Here is a 23,518-nt window from a genome sequence, read left to right as displayed (position 1 = left end):
TATATATATATATATAAATATATATATATAGACTTCGGCAAATATGCATATTGCATATTTTGCATATTGTGCATATTTTATGCAAATATTTCATATTTTGGCATATTTGTATAAAAGTTTGCATAAAGTGCATAAAAGTTCAGATTTTTATACTGTATTTGAAAATTTTTAAACATATCAATTTATTTCAATTCTTGTATAAAATTGTGTAGTCATTTTAATCAAGAAATGATCTAAGTACGTAATCTCTACAGGTACAAAACATTTACAATTTCAAAGAAGATCAATTTAAGTAGCCCTCAACATTCTTAGAAAGTCTCGGTCACTGAGGCATTCAGTTATTGGATAATCGCTAAGGGTTCGCTCATTTGCATTTTATGATCTAATCCCCAAATCTATCTACAATTTATTGTATCTTAACAGCAGGTAAACGGCTAATAGTTTTGTTCCTAATTTAGGGATTTTCCAAAATCTTCCAGTTTATTGAATTAGGAACCTAAACATTTCTAATTTGATGCTCAGATTTGTAAATCATTTTTGTTTTGATATTCAAAGCGTAAACACTCGTTGTGCGTAACAAAAAGGAAGATTGTGATTTTATAATGCCTAAAACAACCAGTGCTTCAACTTGGATTAAACCTTATAAAGAGCTGTCTATGGATATGGGAAAAATCTACTGTTCAGTCTGTGGCAAAATTGTAAGTATCTAATATTTTCTATTAAATATCTAATATTTCATACATACAGGGTGTTTCCAAATGACACTTAAAACGTTTGACTGTAGATACTTCTAGAAAAATTGAACAAAACGATATAGTTAATGAGGGGTCAAACTTATTTACTTTTCGAGATACAGGGTGTTAAAATTTAAAAAAAATTAAATTCTTTTAGTTAATAACAACAATAACTTTAAAACCAATAAACGTATTTACTTGAAATTTAGTACTCGTAGGTTGTTTTTAAATGAAAAATAGCTTCCTTTAGTGAGAAAAAATTGTCCATGGTACAATACAATGGTGTGTATTTAGAAAAATTTTCCACCTTTACTTTTTTTTATGAAGTCAGCTATTTTAAAACACAATTATTTTTATTGTAATTGAATTAACAAAAAAAAAACTTTTGTTGAATTTTAAAATAAGTTATATGATGTACTAATGGTTAGTAACAAAAACTAATTTGTGGATTAATACTGCATTTAAAACACTTAGCGAGTGTTTTTTTTTTCCAAACCAGTTATTTGATTAACCAAAAACACCTTGTATATTTTTATATTTTAAAGGTTGGGTTAAAATAAAGGTTTTTATTTTTATTTATAGATAGCATGTGAGAAGAAATTTCAGATAGACCAACATGTAAGAACTGCTTCACACATTGCAAAAAAAGGAAAAATAGGAGGAAAACATCAAACTTCAATGGCTAAATGTTTCCAATCTACTTCAAAAAAATTAGATGAGCAAGAAACTTTTAATGAAGACTTGTGTCGCGCATTAGTGTCTGCAAACATACCGCTTTCAAAATTAGCAAATGTAAATTTTAGTTCGTTTCTAAAAAAATATTGCAAACTTAATGTTCCAAGTGATCGGTCTCTAAGAAGAAATAATGTGAACGGGCTATACTCGTCGGTGTTAATTAATATTAAGGAAGAAATTGCAGATAATTATTTTTACATATCTGTAGACGAAACCACTGATTCCTCAGGAAAGTATATTGCTCATTTATTGATTGGTGTTCTTAAAGAAGATACCTTACCAAAATCTCATCTTATTTCATGCCAGCAACTTGAGAAAACAAATGCTTTAACAATTTCGCGTTTTATACAAGAAACATTAGCAACTTTTTTTCTTCCGACAACTATTCCTTCTAATAAATTACTGCTTATTTTATCGGATGCTGCTCCTTATATGGTGAAAGCAGGACAGAATTTAAAAATATTTTTCCCAGATTTAATACATGTTACTTGTGTAGCGCATGGATTAAACAGAGTTGCAGAGGAAATACGAAAAAAGTTTCCTCTTGTAAATACCATGATATCCAGTGTCAAAAAAGTATTTCTTAAATCTCCTATAAGAATTTAACTTTATAAAGAAATGCTACCTAACATTCCTCTTCCACCACAACCTATTTTAACGCGATGGGGAACATGGTTAGAAGCAGCTAATTTTTATGCAGATCATTTTGTTAAAATAAAGAACATAATTATTCCCAATCTCTTTTGGATTCTAAACAAACTTTTCAGAGTAACTTGCTTCAACAAGAACTTTCATTTATAAAATCAAATTTTAGTTTTGTTCAAAAAACAATTACTCAGTTAGAATCACCAAAACTGTCATTGTTCGAAAGTACAGCATTAATAAAAGAATTTGCGTCATGTTGTCGGAACGTTAGAGGTAATATTGGAAAAGATATTTTAAAAAAATTTGAAGCTACTATGGAAAAAAATAAAGGTTACCATATTCTTTCTGAAGTAGTCAGTGTTCTAGCTGGAAATATTTCGGAAACAATTAATTTAGAACCAAATGTTTTGGTTAGTTTGAAAAATGCTCCCGTTACATCAGTTGATGTTGAACGAAGTTTTTCCATATATAAATATATGTACTCAGACAGAAGCCACAAGTTTTTGTTAGAAAATTTTGAACACCACTTGGTCATTTACTGTTACCATAATTCTAAATAAGTTTATTCATACTTAAAAATGATGTAGTTACTTAAAATAAATGTAAATCTTAATGAATAGTAGGAAATATTTAGTTATGTACACTTTTTTTTTAAATAAAATTGTTACTATTTTACGATTTTTTATTTATTTGTATGCATATTTTGTAAAATATTTGCTTATTTTCGGGTAAACACGTGCATATTTATGCGCATATTTTCTACATTTATATATATATATATATATATATATATATATATATATATATATATATATATATATATATATATATATATATATATATATATATATATATATATATATATGTATATTGTTATGTTTCATTTTATCAATCAAAGATAGAAGCATTTGAAGTTTTGTGTATTCAGTTAAGAAGAAGTATCAGTTTTTTAATAGTGAGAAGTGGTTGGCTGAAAGGTGGAACAAGAGATAGGTGAAAGTTGAGAAGTCGAATACCTCTTTAATTCTATAAACTCCAAGTGAGTAAGTCACAAGAACTATAACTATTAAAAATATTTGCGACATCAGGTGAAAAGAATACTTATGTCTTAGGAGATTGTTAGTATATGAAAGAGAGGAGAGAATTTTGCAGTTTGTTGAACGAGTACTGGTAAAAGAGGCCTGCTCGTGTTTTGGAGAAAGATTTGCTGGTATGCTGATAGTTTGATAGTGAACGCTTTGATAATCAACAAGAGGGAGCTGTTTTGGTTGAAAGGAGACATCGTCGTGTGTGAATTAAAAGGTCAGTCAATAATTTTTTGTGACAGAATTTTTGTATGTTTCAAATAAAAGACTCTATACCATCAGAAGATAAAAAATTGTCGCTATTTTAAAATACCATAAATTTCAGAAAAATTCTTTTTACGTCAAAGGATAATTATTAATATTGCTTAATAAATTTAAAAAGTTTCTTTTTATAATATTCAGAATTGAGTACAAAAACATATTAACAAAGATTCAAATATTTCAAAATTTTCCTAGGGATTGTAATTGATTTGCGAATATCTAAATTTCTTGTTTATGTTGTTTTATCAATATTATAAAATGCAAACCGATAAATATTTGGTAGATTAAAATTATTTTATGTGATACAATTTTCATTGGGACAGTTAAGCCCATGAAATCTATTTGATAAATCTACATATTATTGCTTTTGATAAATAAAAGATATTTGTATTTGTTTATTTATGTTGTTTCTATTTATTTCCTTTTCCCATTTTAACCCGATCAGGAACAACTAAGAGATACTGGAAGCCACGAGAAAAGATAGCTGATTTATTTTTTTTTGTACAATAAAATGACACCCTGAGATTATTTATTTTATGATGATTTTGCGACACTTAGATAATTAATTAAATAATTAATTAAAGAAATTAAATAAATAAAAATGTTAACATAAAAGGAAGAAAGAGCAGATCATAATAATATATATAAAATAAAGTTAAAAGGTATCAGAATAGCTCGCAACAGAGAAAAAAAATTTAATAAAATATGTGTATAAGATGGAAGATAACCGTATATCAGCGGCGGCTCGTGGCCTAAAAAAGTAGTGAAGATGAGGAAAGCTTGCCGGAGGCAAAAGGAGTTTTGGTACCTACTTCGCGCCCAAATCTCATAAAAAATTCGTTAAAAAAATGTTTAGCGTTTATGGCCCTAATAACTTAAAAACAGTTTTTCTTGTTCAGTTCTGCTTGCCTGGGGTATTTTAGTTTTGAACCTCGACATTTCATTGAGGGTTTTTTGGCGATTAAAACACCACGCCTGGGGTTGGTGAGTTTCGATTCAGCCGTCCACTGTAAGTCAGATGCTGATTGCAGCCGACCACTCTGGATCAGACGCAGATGTTTAAAATACTGGTTGGTCGACAATGTAAAAGAACATCCCTTTTATCTTCATTTTTCCAATGCCTAAATGGAGTCTCTAATATATTACACACCAAGTCATTAATTTAGCCACCATTTAATATAGTCTTCTGCAGGTCATCATGCAGGGTAGAGTCGATGGCAAAAAGGGAATAGGTAGAAAGAGGAAATCATGGCTGCGAAATATTTGAGACTTGACAAACATGACTGTAGACGATTTATTCCACGTTGCAAAATACAGAGAAATTTTTAGAAATGTGGTCGCCAACCTCCGTTAATGGAGACGGCATAGGAAGAAGAAGAAGAAGTCATTAATTGGATTCATGTCTCTCTAAAATTATTTTTGTTCAAACGAAATGCACGAGAACACTTTATATCCGAAATCCGAAACAAACCACAGAGAAATGTATTAATAAAGTGCACTAAACAAATAAAATTAATATTGTGACTAAACTAAACTAATAAATACTATACTATACACTATACTATATAAAAGTATCTATATAATGGACTAAATTTCAAAATATTGTCGCTTAGAGAAATTTCCGAAAAATAGGAATACCAAATACACATCCAACAGTGGGTGAAGACGAATAATATATTTTTAAGCGGAACTGCACGTACCAGTTTCCTCAGCTATCACTAAGGATAGGCTGACGTCACGTTGCCATGGCAACCGTGAACGCTGATGCAGATGGATTTTGCATTTCAAAAATTATATTCACCTCTTCTTGAATCCTATTATACACGGCTAGTGACACAGGTCAGGACTTGACCGTCAAGTACGTACCGCCAATAAAGCTAGTTGTCTTTTTTAATTTTTAGAATAATTAAAAGAGAATAAATAATTGATTTCAGAATTTAGATATAATAATTTTGTTTTCATTTTTTATTTATTTGTCTCAATTTAATTATATTTTTTTGGTGAACCTCACCTTCACCTACTTCACCTGGCCGGCCGCCGCTGCCGTATATACGTATTTCTGACTATTGGTCGTCTTCAGTATGGTGCAGCCAAGTTAGAAAAGGAGCATATTAACTTGGGGAAGGATCGCTACAGGAGCAATGCGACCAGTTTGTGGCAATAATGTTAGAAGACTCTAAGGTTTCCAGAGCAACAACTAACACATCCACGGAGGAAGCTAAGCTACCTAAGAAAAGGAATGCCAAACGTTTGGAACGTTTCAAACAACAAGAAACATGTTAATGCGAGTTGATACAAAAAGGTATCGGCATAGCTCGCAACAAAGGAAAAATATAATAAAATATGTGTATAAGATGCAAGGCAACCGCATATCCGTATTTCTGACCATTGGTCGCCCTCAGTACGGTGCAGCCAAGCTAGAAAAGGAGCATATTAACTTGCGAAAGGATCACTACAGGAGCAATGCGACCAGTTTGTGGCAATAATGTTAGAAGCCTCTGATGTTTCTAGAGCAACAACTAACACATCCACAGAGAAAGCTAAGCTACCTGAGCAAAGGAATTCCAAACGTTTAGAACTTTTCAAACAACAAGAAAAAGGTTAATGCGAGTTGAGAGCAAAATGAAGGTAAATGGTATCGGCATAGCTTGCAACAAAGGAAAAAATATAATAAAATATAGGTAAAAAGAAATTAAATAAGACTTACAATCAATTTAATTTTACCACCAAAACGACCGGTTTTGCTTACTACACTTTGCTAAGCATCTTCAGATCTAACGGTACCAGGTAAATTAAATTACAGTAATTATGCCAATATTACATGTCTGTGATTATTAATATGAATAAAATTGATGAAGCAGACAAAGTAAAAACCCACAAATTGGTATAAATTAATCTACTGAGTTAAAAAAAATTAGTAAATAACCAAAATACTACTTACATGCAAGGTACAAGAATTATTAATTATTGATTCGGAAACCAAATTATTAAAAGTTATTTACATTTATTCTATAGATATATTTTGGAAATGTGTGTTAATTTATTGAATTTTTTTAAAAGGATAATTATATGATAATAAATGAAGTTAGACGTATATTTTTGTGGGTGTGCAATTGCTTTAACTTGTAATTATTAAATTTTGATAAATTGAATTTGGTTTCTGTTTTGGCAGAAAATTGTGATGTGAAATGCATTAAAAAGATTAAAATTAAAACAATTCAGGACAATCAAAGATACTTAGGCACAAACAGAACACAATCAAAGAGACAAAACCGACATTAAATTTAAAAGGGGGTACTTATTGGTACTACATCACTTATTAGGAAAGGGACTGGTAAAAAAGTTAGTTTTTTTACCAGTTCCTCGTTACTAGTCATTTTATAACTTACCCAAAATTTATAATCGAACTTCAGCACCGTAGTAAACACGTGTCTAGTATACTTCGCGCTGCTGTTTGATATTACCAACTGAAAGACTTTTTGGCTTTTGGCTGGGAAAGCGATTTACAGTGACATCTAGTATATAATATCAATATTTAAGGAAATATTTACAATTGTCCTTATTAAGACACTGGCCTTATTTGGCCAATAATGGCTTAATAAAAATGTTTGTGTACAGTTAAGATTTTTACATGCTGAATTATTGTTTTCAAAATGGCCTAACACAAAATACTCTGAAACATTATAAATGTTTTTTATTAACATATTTATTTGTTGACCGTTCACGAGTGAATTAAAAGAAAAAAATAATTATTCAGTACCGTCAGAAAATTATTAATTGTTTGATGACCGCCGTTAACTGTTGTGGAATACAAAAGGAGGATTTATTTTTGATAATTTACAGAATAGGAGAAATATGGCAAACCCGCTTGCAATATACAACCACATTGATTCTAACGTTTAAAACGCAGTATAGGTATGTATGTAAGTACAGCGTTAACGGACCTTTTAGGCTCATTGCTGGATGGATAATTTCCATCGTTTTCTGTTCTTAGCTATCAGCTTCCATTCTCTGATTCCCATCTCTCTGACATCTTCCATCACTACATCTCTCCATATCTTTTTTGGTTTTCCTCTCTTTTTTTGCCCTAAGGTACTCTCCAAGTAATATTCTTGACTAGTCTATTACCTTGCATTTTTTCTAGATGACCGAGCCATTCTAGTCTACGTTTTTTCACCACTTATGTTATTGTCGAGTTAGCATACAAATGGTACACTTCTGCATTAGTTCGTCGTCTACATTCTCTCTCTACTACTTTTCCACCAAACATTCTGCGAAATATCTTTTTTTCCTATGCTTCCAATGTGTTTTGTATGGTTTTGTTTATAGTCCATGTCTCGGCAGCGTATAGCATTGTGCGTCTAATTCTAGTTTTGTATACTCTTATTTTTGTATTACAAGATATATCTTTGGCCTTAATTATTTTGCTCATGGCTCCAGCACACCTGTTGCTCTTAATCAGTCTTAGGTTGATTTCAGTTTTTTCCTTACATATCTGATCAATAAGAGTACCTTAGTGCATTTATTTATCCACCTTCTTGAATTTTACAACTTATCCATCCTCCACCTCCAATTTAAAGGATTCCCTGGTGTTTATTCGTTTTTTGCTCGAAATCTCAATGTACTTCGATTTATTAATACTACCTTTTAGTCCCATTTTAGAGCTTTCCCGAATCAGTCTTTTTGCTATATTTGATAGTTTTTTTTTCCATTTCTTGCAATAAAAATCACATCATCAGCGTATGCTAAGCATTGGTGCTCCTTGTATAAAATGGTTCCGGACCTATTTATCTCATTAACTCTTACCATTTTTTTTAGAACTATATTGAATAGCAATGCAGACAACGGGTCTCCTTGGCGAACACCTTTTTTCACTTCGAATTCTTCTGAGGCTGTACCGTTGCATTTCACAGCACAAATGGTTTGTCTAATTGTCATTTTTACCAATCTTACTATTTTTTCTGACACTTTAAATTCTTTTAGCGTTTCTATTAATTTGTTTCTGTCTATTGTATCGTAGGCGGCTTTGTAATCAATGAAAAGTACTTGTGCTGAAATGTTGTATTCATAGCAATTGATCAGGATTTGTTTTAGCATAAAAATTTGATTGGTTGTTGATCTTCCTTTCCGAAATCCTCCCTGGTATTCTCCTAGATTCTTCTTTATATATATTCCTAATCGTTTTTTAATTAGTATAGCAAGCACTTTATATATTACCTCTAATAAGGATATTGCTTTATAGTTTGCGCATTCAGTTCTATCTCCCTTTTTGTGTATAGGAATTATAATCGACTTATTCCATTCTTGAGGCATTTCTTCGGCATCCCATACTTCTAGTATTAGCTCACCAAGTTGGTTTATTAAGGCCTCCCCTCTATATTTAAAATAACAAACATATAAAATCAGAATTTGGTGTTTATTGAAATTAAACTAAATGCTCGTCCAAATACTTACCATGTCGGGATAGTATTATGAGGTTTTTTCCTAGTTTTTCCCTCATAATTTACTATGGAATCACCAACAGGAGATTTTTACTGTCATCATGTGTGTTTATTTTTTTAAAGACAAATTACATGCTATGATTTTTTCTGACGGATATTTTCAAGTTAAAGTTGATTTCATGTAATCGAATAAACTATCTTACAAGTAACTCAACAATATTGCCAATATCATTTTAAAGTCGTATACTTTAAAATGTATAATTAAGTCAGATAAAATTCAATTATTAGCAGAATTTTCTCACCAAGTAACAAAAAAACAAAATTTGTTTAATTTACTAATGTTTGTATTTTGAGAACGATTTCCGAAGTGGAAATTGAAATGTCAATAAACGTACTTTAACCTTTAATTGTGGCTTATTGCCATTTAAATAGCAATTACTTTAACATGCCACAAGAAAATAGTTGAGAACAATAATGCTTCATTTGTACTAGAAAAATATTGTTTTTAAGCTTCATTGCAGATTCTAATCCGACATCCTATTTTAGGTGCTTTTGTATAAAATCTTTTACGTTATTTTTTAAGAGTGTTTCATCTGTTGCGTTTATTGGTAGACCCGTAATTAGTATGTTATTTCTTTTCATCTGTTTTTCAATTAATTCTACTTTGTTTTCAACCTAGGTTAATTTGTTTTTTGTTTCTTCCAATTGTTGATTTATCTTTATATTTTATTTTTTCAGTGCTATCATCTTTTCTCTATATTTCTTATTTTCATTCCTGATTTCTTTCAGTTCCCTTTATCTAAAATAAATGTCAAGCTTACGTAGAAATAACTAAACAATTATCTTCAGAATAAAACACAGCGTAAAAACACAACGCATCCTTCGTTGTAACAAGAGTTTCCAAAGAGAAAAGCTTCTCTTGGAATTCAAAACAAGGATGTGTTTTTTGTACTGTTTTATTCGCTATCAATAGTAACTACCAATTTAATAAATACTGAGAATTTTTATTTAACGTCTTAGTACAAAGAATCCGTATAAATTATTCGACGAGATATTATTTAACGAGAAATATGGGAAAAACAAGACATTAAGTAACAGCAATCAACTTTTCTTTGAAGGTTGTGTATTCTATACGCCATTATCTTTCGGATAACCTCTAACATTTTATTATTAAACAAAAAATATCAATTAATTAGCTATATATTGAAGTCCTTAAATTAGTAAAGATGAGTTGTAGTTTAAGAATAGTACAGATAAGTTAAAATGAAAGGTATATTGTTTGCCTTGGTGGCGAGTGTGTGTCTGGGATGGGCGTTTTGCATCCCTGGTTTAGTTGTAAGGGGTATTCGTAGTGCAAAAGAGGTAAGTTTAGGTAACCCTTCTTGACGTATATATCATTGTATTAGATGCTCTAAATTTAATAGAAATTGACTTTATCTACGATTAATTTATTTTTTTTTCTCTCGCCTTTTTTTCTCTCTTTGAAACTTTCGCGGAAGAAGTATGGTGTTTTAATACGAAAATTTGTCTCCGCGATTGCGAAACTCAAAAGTTTGTGTAACAACGTATATTATCACATATTATACCTACCTGCTTCTCTTACCTATAGTACGTAGAAAAATAAAAGTTAGTTGCAATTTACTCGTAGTCTTTACGTACCATAGACAAAATAATACAGTCCACTCAAAAACTTCAGAGAATGACGTCGGGATAAGTTAGTAAGAGATTAAAAGTACGTGGAATCACACATAATTCCATCTCAAACGCCGGCATTTTCTCCAGTTTTAAATAACTAAAAGTGGCGCGATTTTTGCCATTTTTTACGATTCTCATAAGATCAATAAAATGTATCACTTCCATTGACCAGTTACTATGGAATTTTCATTGTTAAAGCCTAATCTTCAAAACCAATAGCATATAATTTGGATTTTTAGTTTTGACAACAAATGTGAGGCATTTGAAATATGTCTAAAAAACGCTGAATTTAAAACTTCACATTGCAAACAGTCTGAAACGTTTAAAACTGCTTCTTTTCGATTACATAAGTACCTTTTTAGAAATTATAGAACTTCATAACTTTTACCGGCGAGTTGATACAAATTTTATTTAAAATTGATGTCGCGCACGTAACTGACATTCAAAATTTCTGTTTGCTTTAAGCGTGCTTTCTAAAAGAATGATTTATTCTACACAAAAAAACTACCAAACTTTTTTGTTTAAAATTATTTCAGCTATATTTTTGTTTGAAATGTTTTTTCTACGACGTACAGATTCTTGGTAAACCGATTTTTCCGAAGAGTTTCAAGGCGAAGCCAGGGTAGGAATGGTAAACTCTTTAGCATCTTTTTTTAGATCCCAAAATAATTGTATTTCTCAGCAAAATTCATCTTATTCGTCTCGACTTTAGAGATCAAAGCACTGACGACTGGACTATAATAGTTGTAATAGATAATAATAAACCATAATCCAATATCTAGTCGGGAATAACATTCAAATTTTAAAATAAAATTATCTTTGGGTTTTAAGATTGGAAATCCCACTCAAAAGTCATTTAAATACTTAAATTACATAAGCTTGTTTTTCTTTTCGATAAAATAAACACATTTCTTTTATCTAAGCCTAAATTTAACCGAACATAAACACCAAAAATAAATATTGTTAATCATTAACATCGGTCATAGGACAAAAAATTACATAGGTCAATCAATAAAAAATTAAATATACTTAATATAACAAAAAAATTGCAATTAATCTGCAGCGTAGAAAAAAACAGAAAGTGTAAAAAATGTTTGAAAAGTTAGCAATTTTTTCCTATAAATTTTTTTTGATTTTTCTACTAAAACTATTTTTAGCGATTTTAAAAGTCTTGATTATTTTTGTAAGATTTTTATTCACTCAGTTGTTTTTTTTTAGTTGCCTCTGACATTCTCCTGTTTTACTGAATATTGTTCTTGTATTGATTTTTTGCATGTTTTTATTTTGAAAATATTGGTCAATGATTTTAGACCTTTATACTAGCTCGAATTATGTGATGGCCACTTTCGGTATTAGTAGAACAAACAGTAACTATGACCCTACAAGTCAAATTACCACGTCCCATTCATTACGGCCCATTTATCACGTCCACTGCTGGATATAGGCCTACCTTAAACTCATCCATTCTTTGCGATTTTGTGCTCTTTGTGGCCAATTTTTGGTGATGTGCCTGATGTCGTCAGCCCAACATGTAGGTGGTCTTCCTTTACTACGTATGTCTACTCTTGGCTTCCAATTTGTAATTTTGCTTGTCCATCGTAGGTCATGCATTCTCGCTACATGACCTGTGCAGTTCCATTTAAGTTCCGCTATGCATTTCACAACATCAGCAATACTCGTCGTTCTTCGCAGATCTTTGTTTCTTCTGTATCTGTATCTGTAGAGTAGGGAGGGCGAGTTAAGTTTCACAGCACTTAGGCCACAATTGACCCATTGTGCATCCTCCCAGGGAGCTGTCACCCTTAGCTCTTTGTTTCTTATTTGGTCCCGCAACGTCACTCTTAGCATAGACTGTTCCATTCGCCTCCGTGTCACTCTAAATTTCAAAGCCGTAGTCTTAAGACAGTCATAGTATCCCCCCCCCCCCAAACCCATAGGTCATGACTAATAATATGCATTGGTCAAATACTTTTCTTTTATTGGTATATTGGCCCTAAGTATGTCTCGCAGTTTTCCAAAGGCTGCCCACGCTAAAGTAATTCGTCTTTGAATTTTGCATGTTTCCCTATCCCTGCTGATTCTTATTAAATGACCCAAATACGTATATTTCTTCACCAGTTATACCACTTTGTCTTGAATAGTTAAATGGTTATTGGGGACAATATTTGTCACAAACTTAATTTTCGTCAAGTTCATTCTGAGGCCCATCTTCGAACATGCAAAGTTCAATTCATTTAACATATCTGTTGCTTCGCCTAAATTATCTATGATCAGAACAATGTCATCTGCGAAACGGAGATGGTTAAGCTGGTTAAGAATTGCATACTGTTACCCTTATTACACAAAATATAATCTTAATAAATATTGCGGAAAGTACTAAACGAATAGAATAGGGTAATCACTATAGGAAGCAGAAAATGATTCATTTCCGATAGGCAGATGACATACTTAATATTAGCAGCAAACGAAGTGGAAATTCCTACCATCATTGAACGGAGAAGTTGCATAAACAAAGAATTTAGACTTCAAATTAATAATGATCGTAGCCTAGGTAAATAATCCAGTGGCAAATTTCGAAGTAGTAGACATATTTGCATACTTGGGCTCCGTGATAACTAATAATGACCATTTCCCATCATAACTAAAGTGTAGACTAACAGTGGTCCCAACTACAACAGCTAAATTAATTAAAATATGGAAAGACCGAACAATAAGAAGAGAGAGAAATTCTGGAAATTTGAAGAGTTAGAGGATTACATGTATCTGGGAGTTCGTGTAACAAATAAATCCGAAGAAGCAAAGGAAATAAATCAACGAATAGCAAAAGGAAGCAGGTATGCAGGCAGTTTCCAAAGAATAATAAAATCGAAAGAGGTATCGAAAAATACAAAAATATTGCTGTATAAAACTATTCTCCGACCTACTCTAACGTATGGGTGCGAGACATGGGCGTTAACAAAGAAACTACAACAAAAAATTAAAATATGGGAACGCAGAATATGAAGAAGAATTTTTAGAGGAAAGTTGACAGAAATAGGATGGGATCAAAGAACAAATGCTGAAATTTATGAAATGTTGGGCGAAGGGAGAAACGATTTTATCAAAGCTAGAAGACTGTAGTGCCTAGGTCATCTTGTTAGAATGAAGGACAGTAGAGAGGTGAAGAACATAGCATAGAGGACATCGAAAGATAAGAGGAACAGAGGCAGACCGAGGAGAAGATAGAGGGAATCAGTTGTGGAAGATCTACAAGAAGAGAAGATAGAAAATTGGAGAATAGAAGCTAGAGACAGAAGGAGATGGAAGAGAATTACTAAGGTATGGGGCTGAAACGGGCTGCTACAAGCGTATATATATATATGTTATTGTGATATTTAGAGTCTTGGTGCGCCAAGCAATAATTAGCTAATTAATTTTTTTGATTAATTAAATTTATTTAAATGATATGATTATGACTCTATCACAATTTTTAATTCTTTTATCTCAGGGTTAAATTCGTGCTTCAATATCTATGCTATTACATGTGAAAGGTAAGGTCCAGAGAATACCGGAATAATAAAAAACACATATGATCTAACACTATATATTGAAATAAAAATAATGAAATAATTCACACTCAAAAGTTTTCAATAAACAAATCTCATATAATGATTCTCAAAAAATTTTGTTCTACATACGAGAACAATCAAATTTAATGGTACAAACAATATTAATTGAAATCTCAAAATTCCGAACTATTCTAACTCTCCTAATCAAAATATTTATATCCTTTCTAAATTAAGTGTAAAAATTGTGTTATCAATAAAAGAAAAAAAAACTGCAGAAAACAAAATATCTCTCTCTGATGATGAGCGGTCCAAATCCTTGTTCCTTATAGACTGTATTATCTCCTCTCAACCGCTCCCTATGTAATCAGCAATCTTACACAGATTGTTGCAAGTATATCGTCCTTAATGATCTCCTTCAAGAGCACAAATCATTCAAATTATGATAGCCTTTTCTCCTCTCGATAAACTGAATCTCTCGTTGGCCCGAGTAAAAAATGACTCTTGGAATATCTTCTCTTTACGATAAACTGAATCTCTCGTTGGCCTGAACAGTGACTCTTGGAATATAAGTAGAGAAATATGACTTACAATATTTTGCTGCTTCAGCTCCTGTCAGATACACTAACTCCACAAAAACTCACTAACATTCCACACTACTGCTTGCTACATTTCAGGAACCGCCAGAGAACAATCCCTGTTCCTCTTACAGACTTGGAAACCAACTAACTATATCTTTTTTCTCTCCTCAATCTCGCTAAACTTTCTCCCACACACTTATCCCACCTTTTTCAATCTCCGCCAATCACAACTCGTCACAATTCCCCCATTTCTTCATTTCGATAACAAACAAATTTTTACCTATAATTATAAATTTCCTAAAACTTATTTACAAATACTATTTTTCTATAAATCTTAAAAACTAACAAAAACCTCTTTCTATAATCCTCTATTGTCTTTAATCACTACACTAATGTATTTGTAAAAACCCGTTTCAATTTGTCTTTTGTTTCACTTAAACTTATGCGGGTCAACTGAAGTATAACAAAGAAATGATTGATGTAAAGCTTACATTTTGTTTGGTACAGGTAATTCAAGGATTTAATAACTTTCCTTCTCCGAAATGTTTGTTGGATATTATCCTACTTATCTAAATTATTTTAATTTTTTGTTGAACTTTGAAATATTTTAAACAAACCAATATTTTCTTGATTTTACATATCATAACAAATCCCCGCCATTTTATCTGCCGAAAACTCTTTGTTAAATTTTAAAATGACAAAAGTTTTCTAGGATCAAATTATTTCACTATGTTATTAAAATCTACTTATGATACTGACAAATGTCGTGAATGTTCAAATACCCCGTATATTGCCTGTCTTTATACGGGATTGGATATATTTTCGTTTTAAATTTTTCCAAGTATTTTCCCTTAAAAAAAAGTTCATAATTTTTAACCACTTGATTTACTTTATTAACAAAATCTCCATGGTTTCCTAAAATCTTCTCTATTTCCTTCTCCATGTTTTTTCCACAATTTATTTTTCTTTCATCCACCTTTTGTTCACATGTGTTCACTGTCCATAATACTTCTTCACAAAATTCTGGATTCTCGTCCATCAGTGCCATTTTTTCTTCTGTTTTCTTTTTATCTTCTAATTCCCTTTGGTATTCCGAGCACCATGTTTCTATTCCTTTCATTTCTCTGATGATACTTTCTTTTTCTTCCTGCTTCCATTCTGTTTTATCGTCGGTTGCCGACAATTCTTCTGTACCTTCTATTTCCTGTTTTTCTCTGGTCTCCATCTTATTTTCCTGCTTTCTTTTCGAACTCTTCTTCTTTTTCTTCCTTCTCTTTTTCTCTTCTGTTAGATCTTGTTCTTGTACTTTCGGTTTATTCTCTACAGTCATATCGATTTCTTTGTGTTTTTCCTGTGCATTGATCCTTCCAGAATTTGTTTTCCTATCTGTTTGCTTTTCTTCTCCTGTGTTGTCTGGTTCTGCTCTGATTTCCATTTTATTTTCCGCAAAATTTATGGTGATATCTTTTTTCCTCAATTCATCAATTCCCGCTATCATATCATGATTTAAATCTTCAATCACCACACATTTCATAATATGGAATTTGTTTCCCACTCTTATCTGTACTCCCAAACCTTCGTTTACTGTCGTCAAATTTTTATTGTTTGCACCCACTAAATCAACCCTAGGAATCTTATACACAAATCTGTCCAAATTTAATTCTTTTACTAGTTTTTTATTGATTAGCGATATCTCCGAGCCAGAATCAATCACAATTTTAATTGCTTTATGTTTTATAAATGCATCTAAAAATATTAGATTAGAATTAGAGATTTGTCTTTCGTTTCCTATTGCTACATGATTCATCTCCCTTCTATTTTGTTGTTGGAAGCTCTGGTTATTTCTATCATCCCTTTGTTCGTTAGTATTCCTATTCGGAGTATTTTGTGCATCTCTATTCCTGTTGTGATTTTCATATGTTCTATGTTGTGTGTCATTCCTGTTATCGTAATTTTGTTGTCTATAGTAATTATTGTAATTTCTCGGCCTATATTCGTTTGTTGATCTGGGATGTCGGTTTCTCTGGTCATAATTTGATGAATACCTTCTTTCCGGTCCATTATATTGGTCATGTTGTCTTCTATTTCTCATTTCTTTTCTTTTTGCTTCTTTTAATTGAAGGAATTGGCACAAACTATCAATATCTTGATAGTTTCTCAAAATCACGTGATCTTCCAACGTTTCCTCAAAATGTCTGCTGATCATTTCTACCAGCTGTTCGGTAGAATATTTGTATTCTAGATATTTTGAATTGTTATATATCTGCAAAGCATATCTTTCTTCAGATATTCCCATTTTTTCGTGATATTTTCCATTCTGTAGCTCTTGGTTGATTTCTCTCTGTTTATTTTTCCCCCAGAAATAATTGAGAAATTTATTTTCAAAATCTGTCCAATTTTCAAACTCATCTTCCTTGCTTTCATACCATAACGCTGCTCCTTCTTTCAAATGGTTTCTAATTGTTTCTTTGCAATCGTCAAAAAATCTAATATGTTGTAATTTGGTTTTCAAATTTTTAACAAACGGTACTGGGTGTGTTTTCCGAATATCCCCGCCAAACTGTATTTTTATGTCACCCGGACTTTGGATGAGTACTTCTCTCCTGTCTCCCATATCTCGTTGTTTTCTGATATCCTCAATTTGTTTTTCTATTTCTTTCTTGTCTTCTTGTAAAGCCATTTCAAATTTTGTTTCTAACTGTTCTAATTCCTTTTTCTGGACAATCTTTATTTCCTTCATCGTATTTTGGATATCTTTTATCTCTGTCTCTTGTTTTGCATTCTTTATGGTTATTTCTTCTATCTGTTGTATCAGTTCTTTCTTTATCCCCTCAACACATCCTTTAATTTCTTGTTCATAGTTTTCCAAACGCTGCTCTATATTCCTGTTATTTAGTTCTATTGTTTGTTTTGTTTCTTGTTGATTTCTATCCATTTTTAGTGACTGGAGTTGCATTAGTTGTAATATTTTATCTATTCCTGATAGTTCTTTTCTCTCCTCAACTATTGTCACATTTCCTTCATTATCCGATACTTCTTCCACAATTGTTTCATCTTCTCTGTTATCCTCCTTCCTTTCCTGCATTTTACTTTGTCTCCTTGTGACAGACATGTTGTTACTTTTTGTTATTGTTTTTGTCCCCGCCAAATGTGAAATTTTACAACACTCTATATGTTTCAGAACACGACAATATTTCTCCCCAAATGTATTAAATTTTCACGACAAATATCAAATATGCAATCAGTAAAATTCAAATAATTCAAAATAAATATCAAATGTACGATTGGTAAAGAAAATAAAATCAAATAATTCAATAGCAGTAAATATCCACTAACTACGATCAATCAATAAATCAAATTTATATTCCCTGGAAAAATTGTCAAAATACTTTCAAATTCAAATTCCCTCAATGTTATATGTCTTTATCTCTGGATTAATATGTCTTATTCCAGATCTCTTTCCCTTCCCTCAAATGTAAAGCTGCGATATTTTCAAGCCCCACGTTGGGCGCCAGTTATTGTGATATTTAGAGTCTTGGTGCGCCAAGCAATAATTAGCTAATTAATTTTTTTGATTAATTAAATTTATTTAAATGATATGATTATGACTCTATCACAATTTTTAATTCTTTTATCTCAGGGTTAAATTCGTGCTTCAATATCTATGCTATTACATGTGAAAGGTAAGGTCCAGAGAATACCGGAATAATAAAAAACACATATGATCTAACACTATATATTGAAATAAAAATAATGAAATAATTCACACTCAAAAGTTTTCAATAAACAAATCTCATATAATGATTCTCAAAAAATTTTGTTCTACATACGAGAACAATCAAATTTAATGGTACAAACAATATTAATTGAAATCTCAAAATTCCGAACTATTCTAACTCTCCTAATCAAAATATTTATATCCTTTCTAAATTAAGTGTAAAAATTGTGTTATCAATAAAAGAAAAAAAACTGCAGAAAACAAAATATCTCTCTCTGATGATGAGCGGTCCAAATCCTTGTTCCTTATAGACTGTATTATCTCCTCTCAACCGCTCCCTATGTAATCAGCAATCTTACACAGATTGTTGCAAGTATATCGTCCTTAATGATCTCCTTCAAGAGCACAAATCATTCAAATTATGATAGCCTTTTCTCCTCTCGATAAACTGAATCTCTCGTTGGCCCGAGTAAAAAATGACTCTTGGAATATCTTCTCTTTACGATAAACTGAATCTCTCGTTGGCCTGAACAGTGACTCTTGGAATATAAGTAGAGAAATATGACTTACAATATTTTGCTGCTTCAGCTCCTGTCAGATACACTAACTCCACAAAAACTCACTAACATTCCACACTACTGCTTGCTACATTTCAGGAACCGCCAGAGAACAATCCCTGTTCCTCTTACAGACTTGGAAACCAACTAACTATATCTTTTTTCTCTCCTCAATCTCGCTAAACTTTCTCCCACACACTTATCCCACCTTTTTCAATCTCCGCCAATCACAACTCGTCACAATTCCCCCATTTCTTCATTTCGATAACAAACAAATTTTTACCTATAATTATAAATTTCCTAAAACTTATTTACAAATACTATTTTTCTATAAATCTTAAAAACTAACAAAAACCTCTTTCTATAATCCTCTATTGTCTTTAATCACTACACTAATGTATTTGTAAAAACCCGTTTCAATTTGTCTTTTGTTTCACTTAAACTTATGCGGGTCAACTGAAGTATAACAAAGAAATGATTGATGTAAAGCTTACATTTTGTTTGGTACAGGTAATTCAAGGATTTAATAACTTTCCTTCTCCGAAATGTTTGTTGGATATTATCCTACTTATCTAAATTATTTTAATTTTTTGTTGAACTTTGAAATATTTTAAACAAACCAATATTTTCTTGATTTTACATATCATAACAATATATATATATATATATATATAACAATATATATATATATATATATCTATATATATATATATATATATATATATATATATATATATATGTATATATATATATATATATATATATATATATATAGATATATATATATATATATATATATATATATATAGATATATATATATATATATATATATATATATATATATATATATATATATATATATATATATATATATATATATATATGAATAAGAAGCAGAATATAAAGAGAATATTGGTACTTAACAACTTAACAATGACCACCAATGTTACAAGCAAATGCAAAAACTGAAAGAAGTACATAAATGCTTGACATTTACATTATTCTTCTTCTGATGTCATAAGCTATGTGGACGTTCATGTTGCAATATCAGGTATATCGTACTAGTTTCTTATGTCTCTGAACTATGAGTGCACTTTGCAACCTGGTCACCTGCGACTTTGAATTTTGTCCATTAAAATGGTTTTTAAAAGATTAAATTTTCTGCCTCTTGGCATATGACCTAGGTATGCGACTTTTCGCTGAGAGAAATTTTATTTGGGTATTAGATGTTTTTAGGACCTTTTCATTTGTAATATGGTTAAACAATGGAATTTAAAGCGAACTTATGACACATTACATTTAGAATTCTTCAATAAGGTACTTTAAATCGCCAGTTTTCGCTAACGTACATTATTATTAGCCATATGTAACATTTTAGGCATAATGATTTCCAACTTTCGATAGAAGATGGAACTTAAAGAAGAAGAAAAACATTTAAGGACACGAATACGTAGACCTAAAGTAGTTTCAAACTAACAAAGGAAGTTATTGAATTTAGTAAAAGTATTTCTAACTGTTGCCACTCGTATCTTCACTTCTTTGTCATAGTTCCATTTAATATTTAAGGTAGCTCCATGATATATAAATTTCTCAGCTCTGTCTATCAGTGGGTTGTTTATTTTTAACCGCGCTTACATATGGGATTGTCTCCTAATTATTATAAATTTAATTTTTGTGGTGTTAATGTTGAGACTTTATTCCTTTGCTTCTACTTATTTCGCCGTCTCATTTCGAAAATTAGCGCTCTAAATAACAATTGTAGCTTTGAAAATTGCTATATAAAATTTGTGCGGATTAGCGATCAAACCATCTTCTCAGTTCTTTTAGCCACGAGCTTCTGGATCATTTGCCCTGTACTTTACTTTGCTTTACTACTGTATTGATATTATTTACTATCTCTTGTAACTCTTCAATTTTGTCTGCTATGATAGCTGTACCATCAGCATACAGTACATTATTTATGGGAATTACATTAATTTTGATATCTTCTCCATTATTGTGTACCAGTTAAAAGATCTTTTCTACATAAATTTTAAACAGCAGAGGGGAGAGGATGCAGCTTTGTCTCACGCCCTTACTCATTTCTTCGTGTTCTTTATATAGACCATTGGAGATCCATAATTCATATCTTATGACAGATAAAACGTTATTTAACATTTATATAAGTCTAAGAAATCTTTTGAAATCTTAAAACTGAAGAAAACTTTCTCCAAAGATGGAAGTATAAAATGATAAAGAAAAAGTAAAGATTAAAGGATAATAAACCAAAGAAGATTATTAACATATAACACATATTAACATGAGTATGAGTTTTAACACTAAAAACTGTTGCCATGCCACAAATGCCAACGAGTAATAGAACAGATGTTTTAGATGGTTTCGTACTGAAGGAACAAAAATAAATGCAGAAGAGGGCAAGATCTTAGAGATTTTGTACAATAGAGAAAAGAAGCAGTAAGAAGTAGTAAGAAGATGGTTAAGATGGAAGTTAAAAGAAATATAACTAAAACATCTTAATAATATACGTGAAAGGCCCTAACAAACATTTTAATAAACAATCTATATCTCTACAACTGTCACCACTAATATAATATATAACTTATTTTTTTTTTATTTTAAGGTTCAAAATGATCAGAAAGCACAAAGCGAAGATCCGATTATTTCGGAATTCAACATACATTCCAACATCTCGAATAGATTTGCCAAGACATTGGTCACCAGTAAAGTTAAAAATTCAGAAAAAAATCCAAAAGAAGCGACATTTACCGTGGTTCTACCAGAAAAAGCATTTATTTCCAAATTTGTCATGGAAATAGGCGGCAAGAGCTACGAAGCTTATGTTAGAGAAAAAGAAGAAGCTAAAAATATCTACGATTCGGTAAGTATCAATCTATAAATACTTTTAGTGTAATATTGTGCATTGGTCTAATTTTTTTTGGTTGTTAGGCTGTTCGACAAGGTATAAGTGCTGGTCACGTTTCGGTTAGTGCTAGAGACTCTAACAGATTCACAGTGTCCATTAACGTTGAACCAGAGAGTAAAGCAACTTTCCATCTTACCTACGAAGAACTTTTGGAAAGAAAAAATAACCAATACGAGCTCGTACTGAACATACACCCTGGCCAAGTAGTTAAAGATATGAATATTGAGGTAAGTTTACGATTAAAAATTACAATTTAATAGCACATCATAATTATGAATCAAATTTTTGTGCTTGTTTGGAAAATAAAAATGATAGTCGAACAAAAATACTTCCAGTTAACTGCTTCTGTTTTATCCTTTTTGATTATTGAAGGTCCTTCTCTTTCATCTTGAATTTTCCTTCAATGTGTGATGTTAGAATGAGAATTATTATCAGAAGCAGTGTCTTGAGTATAATTTGCTGTTTACTGGATTAAAATATAAAGCAAAACATCGCCAAGTATTTCAGCAATATTTTTAATTCCCACAACTTGATTAAAACACTTGCGTTTTTATAGAGCTTAAGAATATAAACCTTGGTAATGTATTTTGACTCCTTTCTCGTCTCTAAACGATGTATTTTTCAAGATCCAATAAATATTTTATATAATATTCTTTGTCTTTCTTTGAAAAATGAAAATTAAAATTATTTGTGTCTTTGAATTAAAAATAGTAATTATTAAAACGAATTGTTTGTCCTCAATGTCTTATATATTCATTTTTACTAATTCGTTATGTTTGCAGACACCACTATTGCCAATAATAAAAGAAATATCTATCAAACTTTTATTTGTAGGTCTTTGTGAACGAAAGCCGTCCTCTGAAATTTGTAAAAACTCCTTCGCTGAGGTCGGGAAACGAAATTAGCAAAAACGACGCCAACCTTGACCCATCCGCAGACATCAAAATAATCAACTCTACCAGTGCTGTCGTCAAATTCAATCCCAACGTCGACAAACAGAGAGAGTTTGCGAAAGAACTGGGGCAGAAAGAAAATGAAGGTATAGCTGGGCAATTTGTTGTACAGTATGATGTAGATAGAGATTCTCAAAAAGGAGAGGTGAGTGTTTTATATTATTTTTGAATGTAAATTGTTTGTTTTATAAGATAAATTATATCTGTGACCAAAGTAATAAATACTAGTGAATCAGTATTATACAAAGACGCACTAAAAGTAACATATATATATATATATATATATATATATATATATATATATATATATATATATATATATATATATATATATAGTGTATATAACGACGCTAAGAATACAATTCTTTGGTAGGTAACTTTCAGAAAAGCGTCAAGTCAAGGATCGGCTAGAGATGGTATAAGCCAGTTTGGTGTAGAACTTTATTCTAAATGTGAAATTTTCGATGATAGGCTGTCACCTTCATTAGCACCTAAATAGAAAACTTATTAAGTACAAGTGGTGGAAGTTAACATTTCAATGTAGGTGTTTATGTAGTTGAAAATAGTTAGTATTAAAAAATGTGTTAAATATGGTTGAACTCGTATTGAATAGGAGATTCCAATAATGACTGAATATAGAGGGT

At 31.0% G+C, this 23,518-nt stretch overlaps 2 protein-coding genes across 3 annotated transcripts in view; one reads left to right on the top strand and one right to left on the bottom strand.

Annotated features, from left to right (window-relative positions):
* LOC140447412 (pyrokinin-1 receptor-like) overlaps positions 1–23,518 on the bottom strand; it is a 649,679-nt gene that overhangs the window by 121,974 nt on the left and 504,187 nt on the right. The window lies entirely within an intron of this gene.
* LOC140447410 (inter-alpha-trypsin inhibitor heavy chain H4-like) overlaps positions 10,108–23,518 on the top strand; it is a 59,382-nt gene continuing 45,971 nt past the window's right edge. For both annotated transcript variants that reach the window (XM_072540048.1, XM_072540047.1), the window contains exons 1-4: positions 10,108–10,263; positions 21,619–21,876; positions 21,945–22,148; positions 22,756–23,019. In XM_072540048.1, the coding sequence (XP_072396149.1) occupies positions 10,165–10,263; positions 21,619–21,876; positions 21,945–22,148; positions 22,756–23,019 (825 nt within the window). In that variant the 5' untranslated portion in view covers positions 10,108–10,164. The remainder of the gene's footprint in view (positions 10,264–21,618; positions 21,877–21,944; positions 22,149–22,755; positions 23,020–23,518) is intronic.

Source organism: Diabrotica undecimpunctata, chromosome 8 (genome assembly GCF_040954645.1).
Source record: "Diabrotica undecimpunctata isolate CICGRU chromosome 8, icDiaUnde3, whole genome shotgun sequence".
Classification (NCBI taxonomy): domain Eukaryota; kingdom Metazoa; phylum Arthropoda; class Insecta; order Coleoptera; family Chrysomelidae; genus Diabrotica; species Diabrotica undecimpunctata.
This window is presented reverse-complemented; position numbering and strand designations above follow the sequence as displayed.